At 40.4% G+C, this 24,288-nt stretch overlaps 1 protein-coding gene across 5 annotated transcripts in view; it reads left to right on the forward strand.

Annotated features, from left to right (window-relative positions):
- Positions 1-4,300: 4,300 nt before the first annotated feature.
- LOC106571144 (cytoglobin-2) overlaps positions 4,301-24,288 on the forward strand; it is a 33,436-nt gene continuing 13,448 nt past the window's right edge. For 4 of the 5 annotated variants that reach the window (XR_006759141.1, XR_001320856.2, XM_014143871.2 and 1 more), the window contains exons 1-4: positions 4,311-4,651; positions 16,024-16,131; positions 17,944-18,064; positions 18,473-18,553. Coding sequence is in view for 3 of the 5 variants with exons in the window: in XM_014143871.2 (XP_013999346.1) it covers positions 4,491-4,651; positions 16,024-16,131; positions 17,944-18,064; positions 18,473-18,553 (471 nt within the window). In the remaining 2 variants the exon portion in view is untranslated. Of the gene's footprint in view, positions 4,652-16,023; positions 16,132-17,943; positions 18,065-18,472; positions 18,554-24,288 lie in introns of all 5 variants that reach the window. The other variant, XM_014143869.2, reaches the window with a different exon arrangement.

Below are 24,288 nucleotides of genomic sequence, written 5' to 3' on the forward strand. Positions count from 1 at the left end.
ACAGTTTCGTATTTGGTCCCATATTCCTAGCACACAATGATCACATCAAGCTTGTTACTCCACAAACTTCTTGGATGGATTTGCTGTTTGTTTAGGTTGTATTTCAGATTTTTTTATGTCCAATAGAAATTAATGGTAAATCATGTATTGTGTCATTTTGGAGTCACTTTTATTGTAAATAAGAATATAATATGTTTCTAAACACTTCTACATTAATGTGGATGCTACCATGATTACGGATAATCCTGAAAGAATCGTGAATAATGAGTGACAACGTTAGACGCACAAATATCATACCCTCAAGACATACTAACTTCTCACTATTACAATAACGGGATGATAGTATTTTTAGGGGGGTATGACATTTGTGTGTCTAACTTTCTCACTCATCAACCACTTTGTATGGCTTGTTTGAGAAAGGGCGATACTTTGAAAAAGGTTTCATTTTCAATTAACTAAATGTTAGGTTGTGTTAGGTAAAAAGGCAATTTTTGAACAAAAGATGAGCCTTTCTTAATCTACTGGAGAACCATTTTGGGTTTAAGTATACATTTTGTGTGAGTGAAGCTTTTAGTGAGAGGTTCAATGCTAAGGTCAATGTCGCTGCCCCCGCGGAAATATAATTAGCATAATACAAAAATATGCATCAAATCTGTCAGTATAAGATAGAGAACTGTTTTTTGTTGTTGCAATGGATGCAACTCAATTCACCGCATCTGCCTATGCCGCATTTCCGCAGGTGTGGTGAAAGGTGACAGAGCTAGAGCGGTGTTTGTCAGACCATGAAACATCCCGAAAAAATGGTCTTCTCACAAAATCATCTGGATCTGAACGCCAGGTCTCAGAAACCTCATCCTGGTCTCCATTTGTCTCAGTCTGGATCTGAACGCCAGGTCTCAGAAACCTCATCCTTGCAGTGTGTACATGTCTCAATGATTATCTGAAAGTTCCAAAATGGTAGGAAGACTCTTGAAAAAATAATTGAATTAAAAAAGATGCTGAGACATATTGTGTTCCTGTTGAATGACAGCTTTTAACTATCCATGAACTGAATGTAATTTATATTTTCTGTTGACTTCTTACACGTTTTCAGCTTCACCACCACTACTGACTGGAGCCATTTTCATGGTAAGATTCTTAGAAAATGTCTATTGCAGTGCTTTTTAAAGTAAATTATACACCTTCACAGTGGATAACTGTAAGGATAATTTCTCTACAAAGCACAAAAACTCAGAGATACTGAATATGTTATAAAACTACCTCAAGAAACTCTCTCTCTCAGACTGCTGCCGACGGGTCTATAATGACAAATGGAAGGTTCACGTACGACTCTCTTGGACAGAAAGTGCATTCCAGAAACTATGGAATGCATGGCAACAAGACGTTTGTTATAGACCTGCTGATGCTCTACAGAGAGGAAGAATGTAAGGAGCGCAACTGGGCTTTCCACATAGTCATTACTGGCAGGGATATTATATATATGATAACTGAGGAAAAACATTGCCCAGGTACAGTAGCTCTATCTTAACAAATCACTACTCTCTCTCGCTGTGTCTCTCTCTCTGTGCCTGTCTCGCTCTCTGTCTCTGTCTCTGTCTCTGTCTCTGTCTCTCTCTCTCTCTCTCTCTCCCTGTCTGTGTCTCTCTCTCTCTCTCGCTCTGTGCCTCTCTCTGTCTCCCTCTCTGTGTCTCTCTCTTTCTCTCTGTCTGTCTCTCTCTCTCTGTGTGTGTCTCTCTCTCTCTGTCTCCCACTCTGTCTCTCTCTCTCTCTGTGTCTGTCTCTCTCGCTCTCTCTGTGTCTGTGTCTCTCTCTCTGTTTCTCTCTCTCTCTCTCTCTCTCTCTCTGTGTGTGTTTCTGTGTCTGTCTCTCTCTGTGGTTGTGTCTCTCTACTACTACTACTACTACTACTACTACTACTACTACTACTACTACTACTACTACTATGTCGGACAAGTTCTCCTGTAAGAAGAGACTGGAGGTCCGTTCCATCCCTTTGGGGTTCCCCAGGATGCCAACCTCATGGCCCAGATGGTCCTGGGAAGCACCCGATGTCACAGGAAGGCCAAAAAGATCGTCAAGGACAACAACCACCTGAGCCACTGCCTGTTCACCCCGCTATCATCCAGAAAGCGAGGTCAATACAGGTGCATCAAAGTTGGGACCGAGAGACTGAAAAACAGGTTCTATCTCAAGGCCATCAGACTGTTAAATAGCCATCACTAGCACATTAGAGGCTGCTGCCTACAGTATATACATTGACTTGAAATCACTGGCCATTTTAATTTTATTTAAATATGTATATATATATTTAACCTTTATTTAACTAGGCAAGTCAGTTAAGAACAAATTCTTATTTACAATGACAGCCGACATCAGCCAAACCCAGATGACGCAGGGCCAATTGTGCGCCTCCCTATGGGACTCCCAATCACGGCCTGTTGTGATACAGCCTTTAATGATGGAACACTATTCACTTTAATAATGTTTACATATTTTGCATTACACATCTCATATGTATATACTGTATTCTATACTATCTACTGTATCTTAGTCTATGCCGTTCTGACATTACTCCCCCAAATATTTATATATTCTTAATTCCATTCCTTTACTTAACATTTGTGTGTATTGTTGTGAAATTGTTAGATATTACTTATTAGGTATTGCTGCACTGTTGGAACTAGAAACACAAGCATTTCGCTACACCTGCAATAACATCTGCCATACACGTGTATTTGTGACAAATACAATTTTACTTGATTTTGATTTGATTTGAGGTGTTGGGATGGGCTTGCTGGCCGACACCTGGACCGGAAGATCCCAGGGACCGGTGAAAGGAAAACCATAATTTACTGGTCAGCGCAAAGCAAATGAAAGGGCTACTTGTCTGTCCAAAATCCATAGGTTATTCATTTAAAGGCCCAGTGCAGTCAGAAATTAGATTTACCTGAGTTTTATCTATATTTTTTGGACTAATACTGTGAAATGTGAAAATGATGATAGTGCCCTTTAAGTGTAAGAGCTGTGTGAAAATGCCTGAAATGTCAGCCTGTTGTAATAGGATGGAGTTTTGGCCTTCAATGGTGACATCACAATGCAGAAAATTAATTAATAGACCAATAAGAAAGAGAGTTCCAAACCTCTCTGCCAATAACAGCTAGTTTTCAGTTTTCCCCTCCCCACTCAGACCACTCCCAGACAGTCCTATCGAATTCTTGATTGAGAAATTGCTCTTTGCTAAGAAGCTATTTTTGTTTCTTTTTGACCATTTTGACCATGAAAACAATAACATTAAGGTACTTAATTGTTACCCAGAAATAATTCGAAATTGAGATAAAAGCAGCTGCATTGTACCTTTAACCATTGTTACAATTAAAAATATGTTTCAGATTTTAATTAAAATGATACAGATTTGATTGACAAAGGCAGTGGCTTCCAGGTCCAGGTTGTAAAGAGAATGCATTTGTTTGGCTAACCAGTCAAATGCTGTAGCCACATTGCTATTGTACCATATGGTCTGGTGCACCAGGCTAAGACTAAATAGCTCCTATTTAAAACTGGAACACCAGGCAAAGAAAAGGCTAAATAGATCTGTAATCTCAATGAGACTAACCTGGTCATTTTTTGGGTATAACTGCTTATGGATGGCTAGAAATAACCTCAAAAGCAAACTGAATTTGAATGCAATGCATTTCTGACATAATAGCCTAGTCACTTGTAACCTGCTCTCATGTCCAGGCAGGTACACGAGCACCTTCACTGAATTTGGCTGCCTACCCCTCACCAGCATGGTCCACAAAGCGGAAGGATGTACTGTAGTCAGGTCAGTGAAAACAATTCACACCTACATGTATTTAATATTTAGCAGATTGAAGTTGGTTTTATAAGCACTGATCTAGTATCAGCTTACCCTCCCCATATCCTTACCTAACCATTTGAGGGGAAAACCCCAACACTGATCTAGTCAGTCTCTAGGTCAACTTCATCCCATTGTACCGTTTTGAGTGATTTTGCACCTCACTACACAAATTAATAAAATGTTTTTCAAAAAAGCTGTGTGGAACAAACAATAAAAACACTACACTATACTCCCCCCACACTCAGCTCTAATTTACATACCTGCTTTTACGAGTTATTTGGATTATTATACTTCAAGTTCAAGTAGGCCTATAGTAAATGGAGGGTCTTTAGTAGGCTAAGAGTTGGATGGCGCAGCAAAATAGTTAATGATATTCCCTCCCTCCCATCGGCGCCAATAGTCTATAGCGAACATACAGTACATCTTCAGAACTCTGTTTGACAGTCGTCAGTGCGTTCTGCCTGACGCTCAGATAGTCGACTCAATCCATCACCAAGGACCCTCCACGCGCAAAACATATACTTTCTGTAAAATGTGAGGTTTCACGACTTAGTGTGATCATTTGAAAATGTTCCTACTTATTTGATTGTAATTTCACGCGTTTGTCATTGTTTAGTTTCTTTTGCCGGAGATGGGGTGCGCAATATCAGGCTTGGCACCAAAACAAGTCGGGGACGTGATGGACGATGTTCCCATTGTGCATCTAACTGACGAGCACAGAGAGATAATCAAAGAGACATGGAAAGTCATCCAAGAGAATATCGCGAAAGTTGGCATTATTATGTTTGTTGGGTGAGTACATTTTAACTGTGCTGAATTGGTTTCCATAGGCTTTAAGACATTGCACGCGTCATTCTGAATTTAAAAGCATGCCAAAATGAACGTAGCCCTATTACTAAATCGAATGTCAAACATTGATTCGATTAATACAAGTCATGAAATCTAACCCTCTTCTACTAGGTAATTGAACTGTTTGTCATGAACATGAGTGGACACAGCAAATGTGTCACTTCACTGGTGATTGTATAGAACGTATAGCCTTGTCAAAATTAAATCAAGTAATTGTATATGATCGTATACAATGGAAATACAACGCCCTCCACAAACGTTTGTGTTTTGGTCACATTTTCCATGTTAGAAGCCTATAACCTATATTTATATAGCCAACATCATTTTCAACCATAGCCCTGTCTAATGAAATACATAGATAGAGAAATAGTCTTACATGTCAACACAACCTTTAAACGAACACAAAACTAATATTTAACTGTCTATTCCCAGTGGATTGACAATGGAACTCTGTTTAAAGTATCCTCCTTCTTAAATTAAGCCATACAGAGTTGCCTACAATTCAAATGTTATCCTCCGGAAGAGGCAGAATATATATTACATCAAATATATGGCTAAACTCCAATGTACTGATAGAGGATAAACCAATTTTGTTGCAGAGAATGTGTAACGACGGTAGCATCTTTATGAATGACATTGTAAACAACTACCGTAAAATGATGTCACACAAGCAATTAATCAAGGTGTATGGAGAAGTAGGCGCAATTCAAAATTACAACCAACTCATCGCACCTCTGCCACAAAAATGGACGAGGCAAATACTTACAAGAGAAAGAAATGAACTAGTTTGTCTGCTACCAATAACAAATTATAAATGTCTTAAAATGACCAATATTGCCTAAATCATACAATGTATCATGTTCACTAACGTCAAAAGGTTTCACAACTAGGCCTACAGTCTTAGAAAAAAGGGTTCCAAATAGAACAAATAGTCCCCATAGTAGAACACTTTTTGGTTCCAGGTAGAACCATTTTCAGTTTCATGTAGAACCTTCTGTGGAAAGGGTTCTATATAGAACCCAAAATAGTTCTACCTGAAACCAAAATCGTTTTACCTGGAACCATAAAGGGTTATTCAAATTGTTCTCCTATGGTGACAGCCGAAGAACCCTTTTAGCTTCTAGATAGCATATATTTTTCTAAGAGTGTATGCCGCATAAAGAGATAGTTGGTAACAGATTTTTTATGTCCCAATAACAAGGCATGATTGGCATCGGGTTTATAAAGTGATATTTAAGACAACAATTGATCCTTTCATTTCTTTTCAATTTAAACTAGCTCAGTATATGGGGCATTGAACAGTCAGACCGGTGCAGACTGCCTCGAGGAAACAGAATCAGTACTGTTCATCAGTGGCTTGGTTTTGGATTCAGGTTCAGGAGTGGTGTTATGTAAACACACACACACACACATGATAATACGCACTATACCCACATGATAACATACACACTATACACACACGTACACATGGAGTTTGTTGTAGATATGTGGTAGTGGAGTATGGGCCTTAGGGCACACACTTAATGTAGTGTGTTGTGAATTCTGTAATTAATGTAATGTTATGTTTAAAAAATATGATAACTGCCTTAATTTTGTCGGACCCCAGGAAGAGTAGCTGCTGCCAAGGCTGCAGCTAATGGGGATCCATAATAAATACGAATACAAATGTCATAATATCAAGGTGCGGTTGGATCTGCAAACTGTATTGAGGTGGGATTTAAAGGACCACACTCAGTCATCATGAAACCTCATTGTGCTGTTAGGTTAAATGTTTATTTATTTTTGGGGACATTTGGTCAGAAATGTTGCAGATGTGGAGGTTCAAGTCCTTCGTGACACACCATGGGAGAATGGAGGGATGTATTGCAGGAATAAATGGTAGAATGATGATTTACTGGGAAAGATAGGTTGATCTGTAGCTGTCTGATGGTTGCAATTAATGAATGTTGGAATAAATACATACACATCCACAGTATACATTTTGAGGTCCTCCAATCAGGGGTGAGGGTGGAGATGAGATGATTGTATGTTTTGTGTTTAGTTGTGTGTGTTTTGTTTTCACGTTGTGAGCGGTGTGTGTGCTGGTCCTGGTGGTTATGGGTGCGCTCGCTTCGCCCTTCCGGCGTCTCGGGCGGGTGGGGGCAAGAGCAACCCCTGATGGTAGCAGCCATTCGTATTGTCTTTTTTTATTGTATTGTATTGTTGTTGTTTTAATACAAAAACATATTTACTCTACATGGCCAAAAGTAAGTGGACACCCCCTCAAATTAGTGGATTTGGCTATTTCAGCCACACCTGTTGCTGACAGGTGTCTAAAATTGAGCACACTGCCATGCAATCTCCATAGACAAACATTGGCAGTAGAATGGCACAAACTGAAGAGTTCAGTTACTTTCAACGTGGCACCGTCATAGGATGCCGTCTTTCCAACAAGTCAGTTCGTAAAATTTCTGCACTGCTAGAGCTGCCCCGGTCAACTGTAAGTGCTGTTATTGTGAAGTGAAACGTCTAGGAGCAACAACAGCTCAGCCGCGAAGTGGTAGGCTACACAAGCTCACAGAACGGGATCGCCGAGTGCTGAAGCACGTACAAATCTTCTGTCCTAGGTTGCAACACTTACTACCGAGTTCCAAACTGCCTCTGGAAGTAACGTCAGCACAAGAACTGTTCGTCGAAAGCTTCAGGAAATTGGTTTCCATGGCCAAGCAGCCGCACACAAGCCTAAGATCACCATGCTCAAAGCCAAGCGTCGACTGGAGTGGTGTAAAGCTTGCCACAATTGGACTCTGGAGCAGTGGAAATGTGTTCTCTGGAGTGATGAATCATGCATCACCATCTGGCAGTCTGATGGATGAATCTGGGTTCGGCGGATGCCAGGAGAACGCTACCAGCCCCAATGCATAGTGCCAACTGGTGGAGGAGGAATAGTGGTCTGGGCCAGTTTTTCATGGTTCGGGCTAGGCTCCTTAGTTCCAGTGAAGAAAAATCTTAATGCTACAGCATAAAATGACATTCTAGACGATTCTGTGCTTCCAACTTTGTGGCAACAGTTTGGGGAAGGCCCTTTCCTGTTTCAGCATGACAATGCCCCCGTGCACAAAGTGAGGTTCATGAAGAAATGGTTTGTCGAGATCAGTGTGGAAGAACTTGACTAGCCTGCTCAACCCCATTGAACACCTTTAGGATGAATTGGAACGCCAACTGCGAGCCAGACCTAATCGCCCAACATCAGTAACCGACCTCACTAATGCTCTTGTGGCTGAATGGAAGCAAGTCCCTGCAGCAATGTTCCAACATCTAGTGGAAAGCCTTCCCAGAAGAGAGGAGGCTGTTATAGCAGCAAATTGGGGATCAACTCCATATTAATGCCCATCATTTTGGAATGAGATGGTCAACGAGCAAGTGTCCACATACATTTGGTCATGTAGTGTAGATAAAATATATATTTCTTTATCTGTCACTGAGGACATTTGAAAATAGAACTTGAAGGCAAAATACAATTTCATTTTTACTATGCTCCACTGCCCAGCCCCTGTCAAAATTGAACATGGTCATTTACTTTTGGCCTGGGGTCAAAGGTGATATTCAGATGGTTCTAGTGTCTTGTTGTCAAAAAAAACACTGTTTAACTGATGGCATCCCATTGAGTTATGGATTGAATGCCATGATGCATGGGAAACATTAATTTACCATGCTCAAATAAGAGCATGCTTATGTCTTACAGAAGGTGGGTAAAATTCCATATAAATGTAGGTGTTAGCTTAATTTAAAACAAAATCAAATGTTATTTGTGACATGCTCTGAATACAACAGGTGTTGTAGATCTTACAGCAATTGCTTAAAGCAATTTTTTTATGTGTCCTTTACCTCTCTACCAACACCTATGTGCCCCTATGTTAAAATACCTACAGTAGGTGCGTGTTTACAATAGCTCAGGGTATGCAAATATTATGTTCAGTTATGATGGAATAAATGCAAAAATATATTGTTTATTGCAGGAGCCAGGGGCAAAAAGCAAGCATCAAAATACATTCTAATCAAATAATTGGTGGCTGCCTTCTGAGTTTTCCTGGGCCCATATTCATAAAGATTCTCAGGGTAGACTGATGATCTAGGATCCATTAGAACTTTTCGATAATAATGAATAAGATCACATGGACAGCAGGGACCTGATCCTGGATCAGCACTCCTTATCTGAGATTCATTATGGTTTATAAAAGTTTAGCAAATCAAGTGCATTTTTTGGTTTACTGGTTTGATATTTATACAGATAAATCTCCCTTCCTTTAATTGAATTAAACAAGTAGATTTAAAATCTATATACCTTCATGTTCACAAACAGAATATTCTCATTCATATTGTCCGTTTCAAAATATTTGATGACAAAGTCCAACATCACAATGCAAATCTCTAGACTGTATTACACTGTCATGTTGTCAGTGGTAAACAACCTATCATATTTAAACCATGATCTCTGTCTTCATAAAACTACCAATTTCAATCCTCAAACCGAAATCTACCTCCCTCCCTACTGAAGTACCACTAAAAATAGAACTAACCCACTCCCCCTCTTTAAAAAAAAACATTGATATGCAAATCTTCACTCCCTTTTCTCTACCTTTCAGCATTTACCATAGGTCTGTCTGTATCCCAAATGGCACCCTATTCTTTATAAAATGCTCTGGACAAAAGTAGTGCACTATGTCTGGACGAGGGTGCCATTCAGGACATAGTCTGTCTGTTCCTAATGAGTCAATCAATGCAAAAAGGATACAGGGAACGCAACCAATAAACTTCTTCTGAGGCCCATTTAAACCCCAAACACGAAGGTTGTGCTGATAAGGCTTTAACAGGCTATTTATCAGGGGTCCTCGCCATATCAGTTAGGCCTTTAATGGGCTCTGTCTGTGGACCGAGCTGTCAGCTGTGGCATGGGGCCTGCCGCCACAGCCTGTTTTGGCACCAGTGTGATGTACCCATAGGTAAGTGTCATGCTATACATCACACAGCCATCCATCCACACATAAGGGGTTGTGGTGTTTGTGTATACTGGATTCTGTAGAGGGGTAGAGGTGTACTGCAGAAGGTTGAGGATTGGAATTGGACGTTTTATGAGGCGAGAGATTGCAGCTTGAAAGATTGGTTGGTTGGTGGGTTGCCGCTGACAACATGTGGCAATAAAGATTGTCATTTCGGCTACTGTCTTGACATGTGGTACATTGGACAATATTATGAGTGAGAGGGCGAAGTGGAAAAAATGGCTTTGGCTTTTTTGAGAATTCCCATTTCTCAAACTTTGATAAGAACTGATATCCATTGATATCAGACAGTATAGGTGATGTATTGAAGATTCAAAATGACTTACCGTTCTAGTCTTAGATATAATAGGAATCAAATATTAGCAACTCAAAGTGAGACTCCCAGTGTGGTTTTAAGTCAAATCTTCACAGGGACACCAAAACAGGTGTGAATAAAAAACACTGTTAAAGGGAAGGTTTACCCAAAATCCAGAAAATCCAAAGTGATTCAATAAATTGAAACTAGTTCAGTGGAGTTTGCCCTCTCTCCCTGTAGTGCTGTACGAAAACAGATGCAAAAACGAGTCACGTGACTTGTGACGTTGCAAGTGAATTTATAACTGAACGTAGCAGTCATAAGAGAAACTCCTGAGCGGAGTTCCCACATCCGGTTTTCAGCTGAAAAATAAGCTAGGTTTAAATTGCTGTATCTATGAAATCCGGAATATTCTTGTTGACAACTATCATTATTTTATGTAGCCGAATGCCGCAGTCGTGGAGATGGGTAATAACTGAGCATGGGCCCTCTCGGGGGAATCCCTGCTACGTAGAAATGGCACGTTCTTCCCTTATTCACAGATGTAACTCTTTTTCAGCGGAGATGTGAAGACAGCGTTACCCATTGGTTATACAAAGTAAACAACAACCTACAAATATGTCTGACGACGATATACTCGCGAGTGATGAAGAAAACTACTGGAGGGGCTCCGAAGTTATCGTCGAACCGTATTTATTTGAGCCTGAGTATTCAGACCAAGAATTGAGGCAAATTGAGGCCGCTCTAGGCATCGAAGCCGCAGCAGCAGCTGGACCACAGCCCCAACCCATCCCCAGGATCAACACAGACTGGTGGTGCAGCTGTGGCAGTTGCACTCCAATGCCGACAGATGAATGTTTGTGCTGCAGAGAATTCGAATACGTTACTACAATTCTTACAGAAATGGAGCAACATTATGATGAGGAGCAGTTAGTTTGGTTTTGCAAGCACAGGGGATTTTTCTGCCCACATAAACTCTGGTGTCCTGAAGTAGAAAAAAAAATCTGTATTCCATAAACTAATTGGAGATGCAACCCTGGGCTAAATGGACAGTTATCCAATGAGTAAATAGCTAAACTTTACTTCATTTAATGATCGTATACCATAAACCTCTATGAGCATTACTGGGTTTACACTGAGTGTACAAAACATTAGGAACAGCTTCCTCACATTGAGTTACACCCCCTTTTACCCTCAGAACAGCTTCAATTCATCAGGGCATGGACTCTACAAGGTGTCCTTTGGGTGGTGGACCATTCTTGACATACACAGGAAACTGTTGAGTGTGAAAAACCCAGAAGCGTTGCAGTTCTTGACAGACTCAAACCGGTGTGCCTGGCACCTACTATCATCCCCCTGTTCAAAGGCACTTCAATCTTTTGTATTGCCCATTCACCCTCTGAATGGCATACATACAGTACACCATCTCACAGGAGGTTACTGACAGGAGAACAGCTATTAATCATTACCGGAACGGAGCAAACGGAATGGCATCAGACACATGGAAACCACATGTTTAATGTATTTAACATCATTCCACTGATTCCGCTCCATCCATTACCACGAGCCCATCCACCCCAATTAAGGTGCCACCAACCTCCTGTGCAATCCATGTCTCAATCATCTCAAGCCTTAAAAATCATTCTTTAACCTGTCTCCTCCCATTCATCTACACTGAATGAAGTAGATTTAACAGGTGACATCAATAAGGGATCATAGTTTTCACCTGGTCAGTCTACATCATGGAAAGAGCAGTTGTTCCTAATGTTTTGGTCAGTGTTCACATTAGCCCAAAACACTATATAGCCTATGTTTATTTATCACAATGGTTTTTGGATATTCTATTCTGCAATGTAAGGTGACACAATGTCTATTGTCTCAACCCCTCTGTCATAAATGGATAGGGCACATACGCTAACTTGTAGATCACTTAGGCCTATATGTCTACAAGAACACCTCGAACCAAGAATCAGGCTAAACTTGCTTTGTCGCTTTCTCTTCTCAAGCATACGCCTTTGTTTTGGCACTGCACCAGATCCAGTCCATGGAAATACAGTAGTAACAGCTGTATCTTAACATCCATTGCTTTTCTGCTCGCTCTTGCTGCCTTCTCTTTTTCCACTTTGCGTAACTAACTTTACCTGCGATATGCCTAAGTCTTATCAACTTTCACACCAGCTCCTTCTCCCCCCCAAAAAAAGTAATCTGTGAAGCCAATCAAAGATGGGTAACCAAAAGTAACATGGGCTATATGTGAAAGTTAAAGTTTCACTTAAGTCTTCCATTTACATCAATGCATGACAAAGTGAAAACTGGATATGACACTTTCTCTCAAGCTGAAAAGTAAACAATGGCAAAGTTGTGCTTTATTGTGTTAAGCTAAAAGCAGGTAAAAGAGAGGTGTTAGCCTGTATATCTGCCGAGGCCAGAGTTACCAGAAAGGCAGTGGTAGGAAATATTGAGTACTTGCAAAGGGTTTGCGAAAATGGAAGAAGGAGGGGTTACTGGGTAATTGAGTTCCGAGGTACACATCGGGGCCTGTGTGATGCTGATCAAACAGAAGTGATGTAACAAACTCTTTGACAGTGCTGCAAACAGAAAGAGGTCCTCAGAAATACCACGTCTTAGAGGTGCTAAGCTTCATCACTCATTCATGACAAGCCAAGGTCCTCGCTTCATCTATTATCATTATATCACCAAAGTCAAATGCCACCCTTAATGTAATCAATAGTTACGCTGCCTACCAAAAACTGCTGGCTGGGAAGAAAACATATACGGAAGATTAATACACTTAAATAAATAGGTCCGTGGAAAATAGGAACTTGAAACAATCTGTTTTTACCTTTAACCTGATCTTCTACCATCATCATGAGACCTCTGGATGAGTCACCTAGGTTGCGTTCCAAATGGCGACCTATTACCTATAGGGACCAGAGCCCCATTTGTCAAAAGTAGTGCACTATGTAGGGAATAGAGTGCCATTTGTTACGCAGTCATAGAATCTTGTAACGAAACAAATGTGACTCCATGCATGCTTGGTGTGAAGGACGTGCTTGGTCTGAAGGGCGTGCTTGAGCTCATTAGCAGAGGAAAGGTGGTGGTAAGCCCACCATGGCCTTTACAGCTTCAGCCCTCACAGCGCAGCACAGCAGGGCTTCTCTATAATGAGAGAAGATTTACCCAAGGGCCTTTTCTTCAGCACAATAAGGCCTATTCTAGTTTAAGGAGAATGGAAAGATTGTGTAGGGTCAAGTTGATGCTGAGCAATGTCATTCAGAAGCTCCAATAATAGTAAACTGCGAGGGCTTTTTTTTAAAAGAGGGTGTCATTTTGGCCCATTTGGTGTTTCAAACAACATTGTGTTCATATAGGATCACACTATTTGGAGCATTTCTTTGTTATTAAAAAAAAACGTGTTTAATATTAGATGTAGAATATAAAGACCATGAATTGCCATATGAAATACATTTTAACTAGACTGAGGGCCAGTCTTGGACCAGGCTACATTTGAATTTGAACTACGATTAAAAAAAAGTGCAGGTTAATAATGAGGTTTGTGGCAGACGTTTCCTCCCAAAACCATCGACAAGTGTACCCAACCCCATAACCCAATTTAAATTGATATGATTAATCAATGTTATAGGGGGCGGAGGGTTACATTGACACTTTTGTATGACTAGTCCCTGTGCCCAAGAACACTAAGGTAACCTGCCTAAATGACTACCGACCCATAGCACTCACGTCTGTAGCCATGAAGTGCTTTAAAAGGCTGGTCATGGCTCACATCAACACCATTATCCCAGAAACCATAGACCCATTCCAATTTGCATACCGCCCCAACATATCAACAGATGATGCAATCTCTATTGCACTCAACTCTGCCTTGCCCACCTGGACAAAAGGAACACCTATGGGAGAATGCTATTCATTGACTACAGCTCAGCATTCAACACCATAGTGCCCTCAAAGCTCATCACTAAGCTAAGGACCCTGGGACTAAACATCTCCCTCTGCAACTGGATCCTGGACTTCCTGATGGGCCGCCCCCAGGTGGTAAGGGAAGGTAACAACACATCCGCCACACTCAGATCCTCAAAAGGTTCTACAGCTGCACCATCAAAAGCATCCTGACTGGTTGCATCACTGCATGGTATGGTGACTGCTCGGTCTCCGACCGCAAGGCACTACAGAGGGCAGTGCATAAGGCACAGTACATCACTGGGTCCAAGCTTCCTGCTATTCAGCACCAGGCGGTGTCAGAGGAAGGTCCTAAAAATTGTCAAAGACTCCAGCCAAGCGGTACCGGAGCACCAAGTCTAGATCCAAGAGGCTTCTAAACAGCTTTTACCCCCAAGCCCTAAGACTCCCGAACAGCTAATCAAAAGGCTACCCAGACCCCTCTTTTACGCTGCTGCTACTCTGTTTATTATCTATGCATAGTCACTTTAACTCTACCTAAATGTACATATTACCTCGACTAACCGGTGCCGCTGCACATTGACTCTGTACTGGTACCCCATGTATATAGCCTCGCTATTGTTACTTTACTGCTGCTGTTTAACTATTTGTCACTTTTATTTTACATTTTTTACTTAACACATATTTTTCTTAAAACTTCTTAAAGCATTGTTGGTTAAGGGCTTGTAAGTAAGCATTTCACTGTATTCGGCACTAGCCTTTAAGGCAGAGTTGCAAAGAAAAAGCCATATCTCAGACTGGCCAATAAAAATAAAAGATTAAGATGGGCAAAAGAACACAGACACTGGACAGAGGAACTCTGCCTAGAAGGCCAGCATCCCGGAGTCGCCTCTTTACTGTTGACGTTAAGACTGGTGTTTTGTGGGTACTATTTAATGAAGCTGCCAGTTGAGGCATCTGTTTCTCAAACTAGACACTCTAATGTACTTGTCTTCTTGCTCAGTTGTGCACTGGGGCCTCCCACTCGTTCTATTCTGGTTAGAGACAGTTTGCGCTGTTCTGTGAAGGGAGTAGTACACAATGTTGTACGAGATCTTCAGTTTCTTGCCAACTTCTCGCATAGAGCAGCCTTCATTTCTCAGAACAAGAATAGACTAATGAGTTTCAGAAGAAAGTTATTTGTTTCTGGCCATTTTGAGCCTGTAATCGAACCCATAAATGCTTCTAAAGAAGGCCAGTTTTATTGCGTCTTTAATCAGAACAACAGTTTTCAGCTGTGCTAACATAATTGCAAAAGGGTTTACTATTGATCAATTAGCCTTTTAAAATGATAAACTTGGATTAGCTAACACAACGTGCCATTGGAACACAGGAGTGATGGTTGCTGATAATGGTCCTCTGTACGCCTATGTAGATATTCCATAAAAAATCTGCCGTTTCCAGCTACAATAGTCATTTTCAACAATAACAATGTCTACACTGTATCTCTGATCAATTTGATGTTATTTTAATGGACAAAAAATTGTAGCTTTTCTTTCAAAAACAAGGGCATTTCTAAGTGACCCCAAACTTTTGAACGGTAGTCTGTCTGTCTATCTATCTATTTACTGTTACAGAACAATATATATTTCTATATATACACACACACACAGTATATTATTATTATTCACTATTATTAACCACATGATAAAACACAAATGAACCCCATAAAACATAGATTAGCTCCATGATAAAACATAGATTAACCCCATGATAAAACATAGATTAACCCCATGATAAAACATAGATTAACCCCATGATAAAACATAGATTAGCCCCATGATAAAACATAGATTAACCCCATGATGAAACATAGATTAACCACACGATAAAACAGATTAAACCAATGATAAAACATAGATTGGACATCGCTTCCAAAGCGCAGTTGTGCATTTGAAACCCATAAAGAACAAAATCTGTATTTTCTCCACTGTGTGTTAATAGCCTACAGAGCGATGTTTGTGAATCTATTAAATTGCGACCTCGAGTGTGCTCACAAGTAGTGCCCGTTGTCATGGTAACAGGTTGTTTGAGACCCATCCAGAATGCAAAGACGTTTTCTTCCTGTTCCGAGACGTGGAAGACTTGGAGAGGCTGTGGAACAACAAGGAGCTACAAACTCACGGCCTACGGTCAGTGACACCCTTCGCCTCCTCCCTCAACCTCCTTCTATCTCCTTTCTCCCTCCTGCCATTCTACCTCCTCCTCTCACCCTCTCATCATCACCCACTTGTCAGCTCCCAGATAAGCTCTGAGCACATCCAGAGACGCCAGTGCAGAAGCTGTGAGGACGGTGGGCCCCTTATTTCTTATTGTCTTGGTACACTGACAACACAGCCAGCTAGATTCAGAGATGGCGTGAGTTGCACCAAGAGATATAATTTTTTTTGTAGAATAAATGAATAAGGTTGTGTCTAGGAAGCACAGCTGTTTGTTAGTTTATTGTGTATTGGGATCCTCATTAGCTTTTGCAGAGGCAGCAGCTATTCTTCCTGGGGTCCACAAACAACACAAAACATGACAAGCAACAAATACACTGATAGACAAGGACAGTCACACACATTTATAATACAACAATTGTACAAACAAAAAATTATACAAACAATAAAACTACAAAAATGATGTGTGTTAGTGCGTCTGTGTTTGCGTGTTTGTTTGTGTGGTTAGAAGCTGGTTAGAATATGAGATGGCACTCCACAGACCCACATGCACAGAATACCTTACTATGCATTCACGTGACAGCCAAGTTTCCAATGTACTATAACTAGTATAATCTCATGCAGCTTCGAGTGTCGTCATCGTCAGGCATAATACGGCAGCCGGTTTCCTCAAACAAATTGGTAAAATGGCGCTGACGGATGACGACTCGAGCTCATACAAAACATTGCAGGTTTCTACTTTTTCTAGTGTTTTTTCCCTGGCGTTTTTCCTCAAATTGTATTACTTGTTTCGTGCAATTCTTCATAAACCCAGGCAGAACAATTGGAATATTAATCCCCATCGCTCCCCCCTCTGAGATTTTCACTGTACTGTGTAATTACAGTACACCTGCAACCCTGTACATTTGACTATTAAACTTTTAATCTAAATCTAATTTCATCTGCCTGTTCTTGAGGTGAACGTGAGTGGACTGATATCACTTGTCTTATACCTGCTGCAGCCCTGGCAAAAAGGAAACATTTAACCCAGTGTCTGTTGTCTACGTTCCCTCACAGCGACCCACAACACACCTCGCCTTCTAAAGCTCATGGCGCTAGAGCTAATTAAGCTGCAATGAGGGTTGTGGCTATTAATTCAGCAACAGGGTGCCTCGGAATGGGACTAAACACACACTGTTGAAAGCTACGTTTGCTACCTCCTGCGTCAACTTCAGTTGCTTCTCAGTATGACATGTTTTTAAAGGCTCTCTGGTCTCTTTCTTTGACTGAGGTAGAAAATGTCTTCTTTACTTGACTGTCTATTCTAAAGTACTCAGACTATAACTTGGTGGCATGGGTACTGAAGAGTTCCTTGAGATCTTCTGATGATGAAATATTTCCGATGGCTCGATTAGTTGAAGCGTGGTGCTAGCGTGGGGGGGGGCATGTAACTAGCTACATTCAAGTCTTTATCTTACAACCTAGACATGTGTACTGTGTATTTACTTGTTTAGTTGTAACTGCTGGAGAGCATGGTGCCTCTAACCTGACCAGCATTATCATGAGGTACACTTGGTGCCTTCAGGAACACAAACACATGAGTGTCTGCGCTAGTCAATCAGTTGCTAATGTCATAAAACTAAACAGATGTCTCATTCCCCCTTCCATAAATTTCCCTTTAGCTAACAACACAGAAGCTTGCTACTTTGCATTGACCGATGTCACGGTTCGACTGTGTTAGTGTCTGCCTTTCTACATCTGATCCTGTCTACCTCTGACAATGACGTTTTGTTCCATGTCTTGAAGGATAATGCACTTCATTGAGAAAAGCGTGGCCAGACTTAATCAGATGGAACGACTGGACCAACTGATCCTAGATCTGGGCAAAAGCCACTATCGTTACAACTCCCCTCCGAAGTACTACATGGTAGGTGTTCAGTCTGTCCTACTCTGTAGGTTTTCTGGCTAATGTAATCTTGTCCATGTGATCTTGTTCATTTACGATCTTAAAGGCAAAACTAATCCTGGATCAGCACTCAAAATATTCCATGACTAGAAGATACGGTTCCAGTACTACCTTTGCTTAACAACAGAGCGTGGACTTTCACGGAACAATCATCACTACAGGACTAGGGATGTGTGGAGATATTCTTGGAATCCATCCAGCTTTAATCTTCTCTGTCTAGATAATAACTGCATGATAACGTAATGGAAAATCTGGCTTGTTATTTTGCTGGATGTTGGATCATCAGATAATTCTGAGTCTATTGCTCTCTGTTTATCAAACATTTATGACCTTCCAGGGCCCTAATTATGTCCTTTGGGTTTATTCCAGTACGTGGGGGCAGAGTTTATTCGAGCCGTCCAGCCAATCCTGAAGGACAACTGGACCCCAGAAGTGGAGGAGGCTTGGAAGGTAAACAGTTGATGGGAACATTCCCATCCCAGCTAGCAACCATGGTGTGACGATGACCATGAGCCGCCCGTCTGTTCCTTTATCTCTGTGGAGAAGCTATTTAACGGTTAAAACAGTGTAACACTACTTTATAAGGCCTTAAAAGGTCCATCTGGGATTGGGACATGCAGTTTTGGACTTTTAAATTAAATACAGTTTATATAGCCATTGATTCTTGAAAAAATATAACATATTCATACCTCATAGGCTTAGTTCAACTGTCGTACCCCATCAGAACCTAAAATATAAGCTTGCTTTACTCAATTTGTAAACAATGTAATTGTGAAGACTATAGCTTTTAAAATGGGTTTAAACCCTAGAGATCCTATTAAATTACATGTAATTAAGTGTTTAAAACTATCATTTTGATTGCATGGATCGTCTGTCCTTGCATACATCTCTCAGCCGTTTACTCAAAAAAGTGGCAGGGTGTCGGCTTTGTGGTTGTTTGAGTGCCAGATTGCCCTTTTAAAAATGAAATTTTACACAATTCTTTGCTAACTATTTATACTGGATTATGGGTAATTCAGTAGCATTGCAACAGTGGTTCTTGACATGTAGGTAGTTGTAGAATATAGTGGTAAATGCATCTCTGGTACTTTCACCTGATGAAAGAATAGGCATTAATAGATACCTTTTAATTTATTTGACTTTAATGAATCACTAGTTCTACCAAGAAGCAAAAAATGACTCCTGCTTAAAATGTGTTATATTAGGAGTGAAAATTTCCATAATTGTGGAAACAATTTAAGTAAAAAGAATATTAAACTAATTTCTATTTGATCAGAACTCATGAGCATGGGTGTATTTATTAGTGCACACAGCAGAAAACTGTAGCCAAACATTTTGCAATGGAAAACAAGAGTTTCTTATTGGACAGATAGGTCCCTCCCCATTTCGACCTGTTTGCTTCCGTTTGGTTCCTAGTGAATACACCAGTAGAGGCTGCTCAGGGGAGGACAGCTCGTAATAATGGCTGGAATGGAGCAAATGGAATGGCATCAAACACATACAAACCATGTGTTTGTTACCATTCCACCCCTATGGCTCCAGCCATTACCACAAACCTGTCTTTCCCATTTAAGGTGCCACTAACCTCCTGTGGAATACACACCTGCTTTTCAGCACATTTGTAGGAAAAGACTCAAAGCAATCTGTGAAATACATCCAGAAAACATTTCAAACTGGTTGATTGCTGAATTCATGTGCCATCAGCCCACCATCTTACAGGGCTAAGTATATACTCTGAAGAGCTGTGGTGCTTGTTGAAAATGCAATAGTATAATTTAATGCTGCAATGGTTAACTTTTTGGGCAACTAGACCAAATTCACAAAGAATGTGAGTAATAGATCTGCCATTCTCATTGAAAGAAAGTCTAAGAAGTGGTATATTTTCTATGTCCTCTATTTCTATGCTTCCCATTCTTACATTTTGTTTTTGCATCTTTTACATTCAATTTTGTACACCAGCTTCAAACAGCTGAAAATACAATCTTTTCGGGTTATTGAAAATAATGGTTTAGATGGTTCAATGATTCTTTACACCATTTTTGTTTTGTCACATAAACTGAAATTAGGGGACTATACGAATTTTTGCAACCAGGAAATGGTGGAGTTTCTGCACATTGCACTTTTAAACAGAACAGGCAAGACATACAGTATGACAGTGACCTCTAGTGGATTGACTAAATAAATTGTAGGCAATGTGAATTGTGAATAAGGGTTTAATATTTTCCTGAAAATCTACACATTTTCCTTCCCAGTATTCCTGTTCAAACCGGAAGTGCTATTTAAAAGCACATAATATAAATAAAACAATAAAAAAAATCTGACATGATTATACTTGGCTCCTGAGCAGCGCAGCGGTCTAAGGCACTGCATCTCAGTGTTGTAGGTGTCACTACAGACCCTGGTTCGATCCTAGGCTGTATCACAACCTGCTATAATTGGGAGTGCCATAGGACGGCGCACAATTGGCCCAGCGTCGTTAGGGTTTGCCTGGGGTAGGCCGTTATTGTAAATAAAAATTTGTTCTTAACTGACTTGCCTAGTTAATTTTTTTGTTTGTTTTAAATACCACTGTAAATGGATAAATATACACATTAATGTAATGGTTTCTTGTTGAAATTGTTGCAAGTTACTCAAAGTTCTCTCAATCTCACCACACATTTTGTTGATGTAGCCTACTTTAATGTATGGCCTATGAAGCACTGTTGGTCAACTGGTGAAATATTATTACAGTCAAGTGAAAATGTGATTAGTTTTAGCCTACCTTTGACTGAAAAATCTCAGACACCTTGGTCTTATTCTCTCCCCTTGCACCTGGCTATCGGGGGAATTAGGGAAGGTTGTGTTTTTACTTTATGATAACCCGCTTATTGTGGTGACTTTGTCAAAGGGAACATCTGATTCTCTGATAATCAAACGGGGTGGCAGGGTAGCCTAGTGGTTAGCGCGTTGGACTAGTAATCGAAAGGTTGCAAGATCGAATCCCTGAGCTGACAAGGTAAAAATATGTTGTTCTGCCCCTGAACAAGACAGTTAACCCACTGTTCCTAGGCCGTCATTGAAAATAACCATTTGTTCTTAACTGACTTCCCTGGTAAATGTTTTTTAAATTAAAAACACATAAGCTAATAGTAGCAGAGATTCAGCACTGGGTTGGGGTTGAACAATTGCACTTGAATCTAAACCTGCTGTGTGCTTGCTTTTGTTAGTGTAACATCATGAAACATGTTGCAAATCCAGCTAGTTTGGAGATTTGAACATAGCCGTGGAAAGTAGGGGCGCTGAGGGTTCTGCCAACCCCCCTGAATAATCACCCCAAAAAATAAACAAATGTTCTCACAAAAGTAGTGCACTGCTCCTGTATTAGCGGACCGATATAGCCGTCTGTAACGCAAGCTATAAAAAAACGATCTGCTGAATCCCCCTCTCTGCACTTACCTCACTATGTTGGGGGTGTTGGCCTGCATGTCAGATCAATCCTACACTTCGTCGAACCGCCGGAACTTGTTATTGTGCGCTTGTAGATTTTGCATTCTGCCTCGGTGGCATTTCTTTTACTGAAGCTTTGCCATACAGCAGAAGTGTAAAGGAGTGAGCGTTGATGATTAGCAGATCAGAGACGGCTGTAGTAGGGAAGCAAGATTTAAACATTACATATAATTTAACAGTTCCATTTCACGACACACTGTTCATAGAAATAATTAATTATAATTTACCGGTTTCTCTCAATTATTTATCTCAGGAAACAGGTTTCTCCGTAGCCCGGTTTCCGCTATTAAACCCTGATGTGAATATGGTTGTAGGCCCACAGTTATCTACTTTAGCTATCTCCTTTTTTCCATATCCATTTACCAAACGCAACTCACTATGAGAAAAATGTTTCACCACTTAGACTCATAGGCATACAATGTCACCTTTGTAAGCTATTTACCAGATGTAACACACTAATAGCAAAAATGTACACCACTGTGGTCGTGTCTACACTTGACGCTTACATGCGACTTCTGCTATCAGAATACGAAGATCGCATTGAAAAGATGGGTCTAGATGCACAAAAGTCGCTTTGTGGTCTGTTTGTGTTTAGGTCTAGGGATGGTCAGGGATGCATTGTGTGTGAATTTGTTATTTAACCCTGCTGGTCATCTATGAACATTTGAACATCTTGAAGATCGATCTGGCCTTAATGGCCATGTACTCTTATAATCTCCACCAGGCAGAAGAGGACTAGCCACCCCTCAGAGCCTGGTTCCTCTCTAGGTTTCTTTGTAGGTTCCTGCCTTTCTATGGAGTTTTTCCTAGCCACTGTGCTTCTACATCTGCATTGCTTGCTTCCAGTGGACAGCGTCATCAGCACTCCTCGCACAAGTCTCCTTAAAACTTGTTTTTTGGGACTGAAAGGCACTTTTTTATTGTAACATTGAAGGAAATATGTTCCCAGCGTGTGAGGAACATGTTTGCTGGCCTCATACATGCTAGCCAGCTAGCTAATGCTGTATTTAGAAAAATGTTTTTTTTGTTTGTGTAGAGTTAGGCTAACCCGTTTGCAATCTCTTTAGCGTTCCTTGAAAGCTTGCTGGCTAGCTACAGAGGCTAGCTGGCTAGTTAGCTACAGTAGTTAGCTACTGGCATCAGTTGTTGTTGTGTTACTATCATATTTGGCCTATCCCACCATTTGTAGAATACATTCTGGCATTTGAATATAGAGCGGGAAAAGAGAATCCAGACACACTGTGGACCCGGTAGACACATCTAAATGTCGGTGTAGATGCATGACGCGTTTGGAATTCCATGAACAGAACTCTATGATCAGAATACTAAAGTTGTATGAACTGTCAAGTCTAGACACGGCCTTGGATCAGGAAATGTCCTATCACAAAACACCTGGGCCTGAATGGCTTTAGGCTAGGGAATGATGGATGAAAATTATACAAGATAGGCATCTTTATATATAGACCATGCATCCACATGATGCTTCTGGAATTTCAATGAACACTTGAGACTGAATCTTGTACTGTACTTGTTCTTGTCTCAACCAATGAAATAGAGACAGAAAGACACCACTTAGTAACACAATTACACTGAACAAAAATATAAACTCAACAGGTAAAGTGTTGGTCCCATGTTTCATGAGCTGAAATAAAATATCCCAGAAATGTTCCATACGCACAAAAAGCTTATTTCTCTCAAATATTGTTCACAAATTTGTTTACATCCCTGTTAGTGAGCATTTCTCCTTTGCAAATGTAATACCCTTGTTTGAACCAGGTATTGAGTTTATTTGTTATAATTAATTGGTATTATATTTAAAAGATGATTGAATTGCTCCTAAACTGTAATGTTGTTAATGCATTATGCTTTTTGAAGAAATATTTATTTAGTGTATAAGTGAATAGTTTGTTTTACTTTGAAGTTGAAGTTTTGACCAATAAGGTCGCTTGTTAAGTTGTGGCCAATGGGAGTTGACCTGCTTAACGGGAGGCCTGGGAAAAAAGAGAGGGAAAAAGACGTTGATGAAAGGATGGACGTTTTACCTTAGGACGGTTGGTAAAGAAAAATTATAAAAGAAGACGACAGAACTAGAACAAAACCCATACCTACTAAGACATGAAGGGAAATACATGTTTTATTTTATAAAAGAGTTGTTATAATTTTGTTAAAACTTAGTAAAGACTGAAGCTACCGTCTCGTCGTGGATGTATTTGCCAGCCTTGAGGTTAGCCTAGCATCGTGTGACACCGGGAGATAATTGCTTGGGAAGCTTAACGAGTTTGTGTTCCCATGGGGATATCGGTTACGGCTAAGGAGTACTGTCTGCATGGGTAGCTGTGCTTGCCTTGGACTTTGTGAGGAAACCTGCATGGAACTGCCATACTTCGCTGAGGGAATATCTACTAAGTAGTGAGTAACCACAATGTGAGGTGCTTCCGGATATTTTTGGGTGTCGTCATTTTTTTGAGCTCCAACGCGCGCCAACGGTTTATTTAAGCAAACTTGAAATAATTTGGACACAGGTTGTGCACGACTCATTGGGGTTTATTATTTTTGTATTTCTTTTGATGTTGTGTCTGAAAATGTATTTGTGTTTGAAAATGTTTTAATACACATATGGAACGTTATGTATATTGCCTTGGTGGAGTCATTGATTGTTTCAATTTAATTTAATGCATGGGATGGTTTATCCTGATTCA

This window comes from Salmo salar, chromosome ssa15 (genome assembly GCF_905237065.1).
Source record: "Salmo salar chromosome ssa15, Ssal_v3.1, whole genome shotgun sequence".
In the NCBI taxonomy this organism is placed as follows: Eukaryota; Metazoa; Chordata; class Actinopteri; order Salmoniformes; family Salmonidae; genus Salmo; species Salmo salar.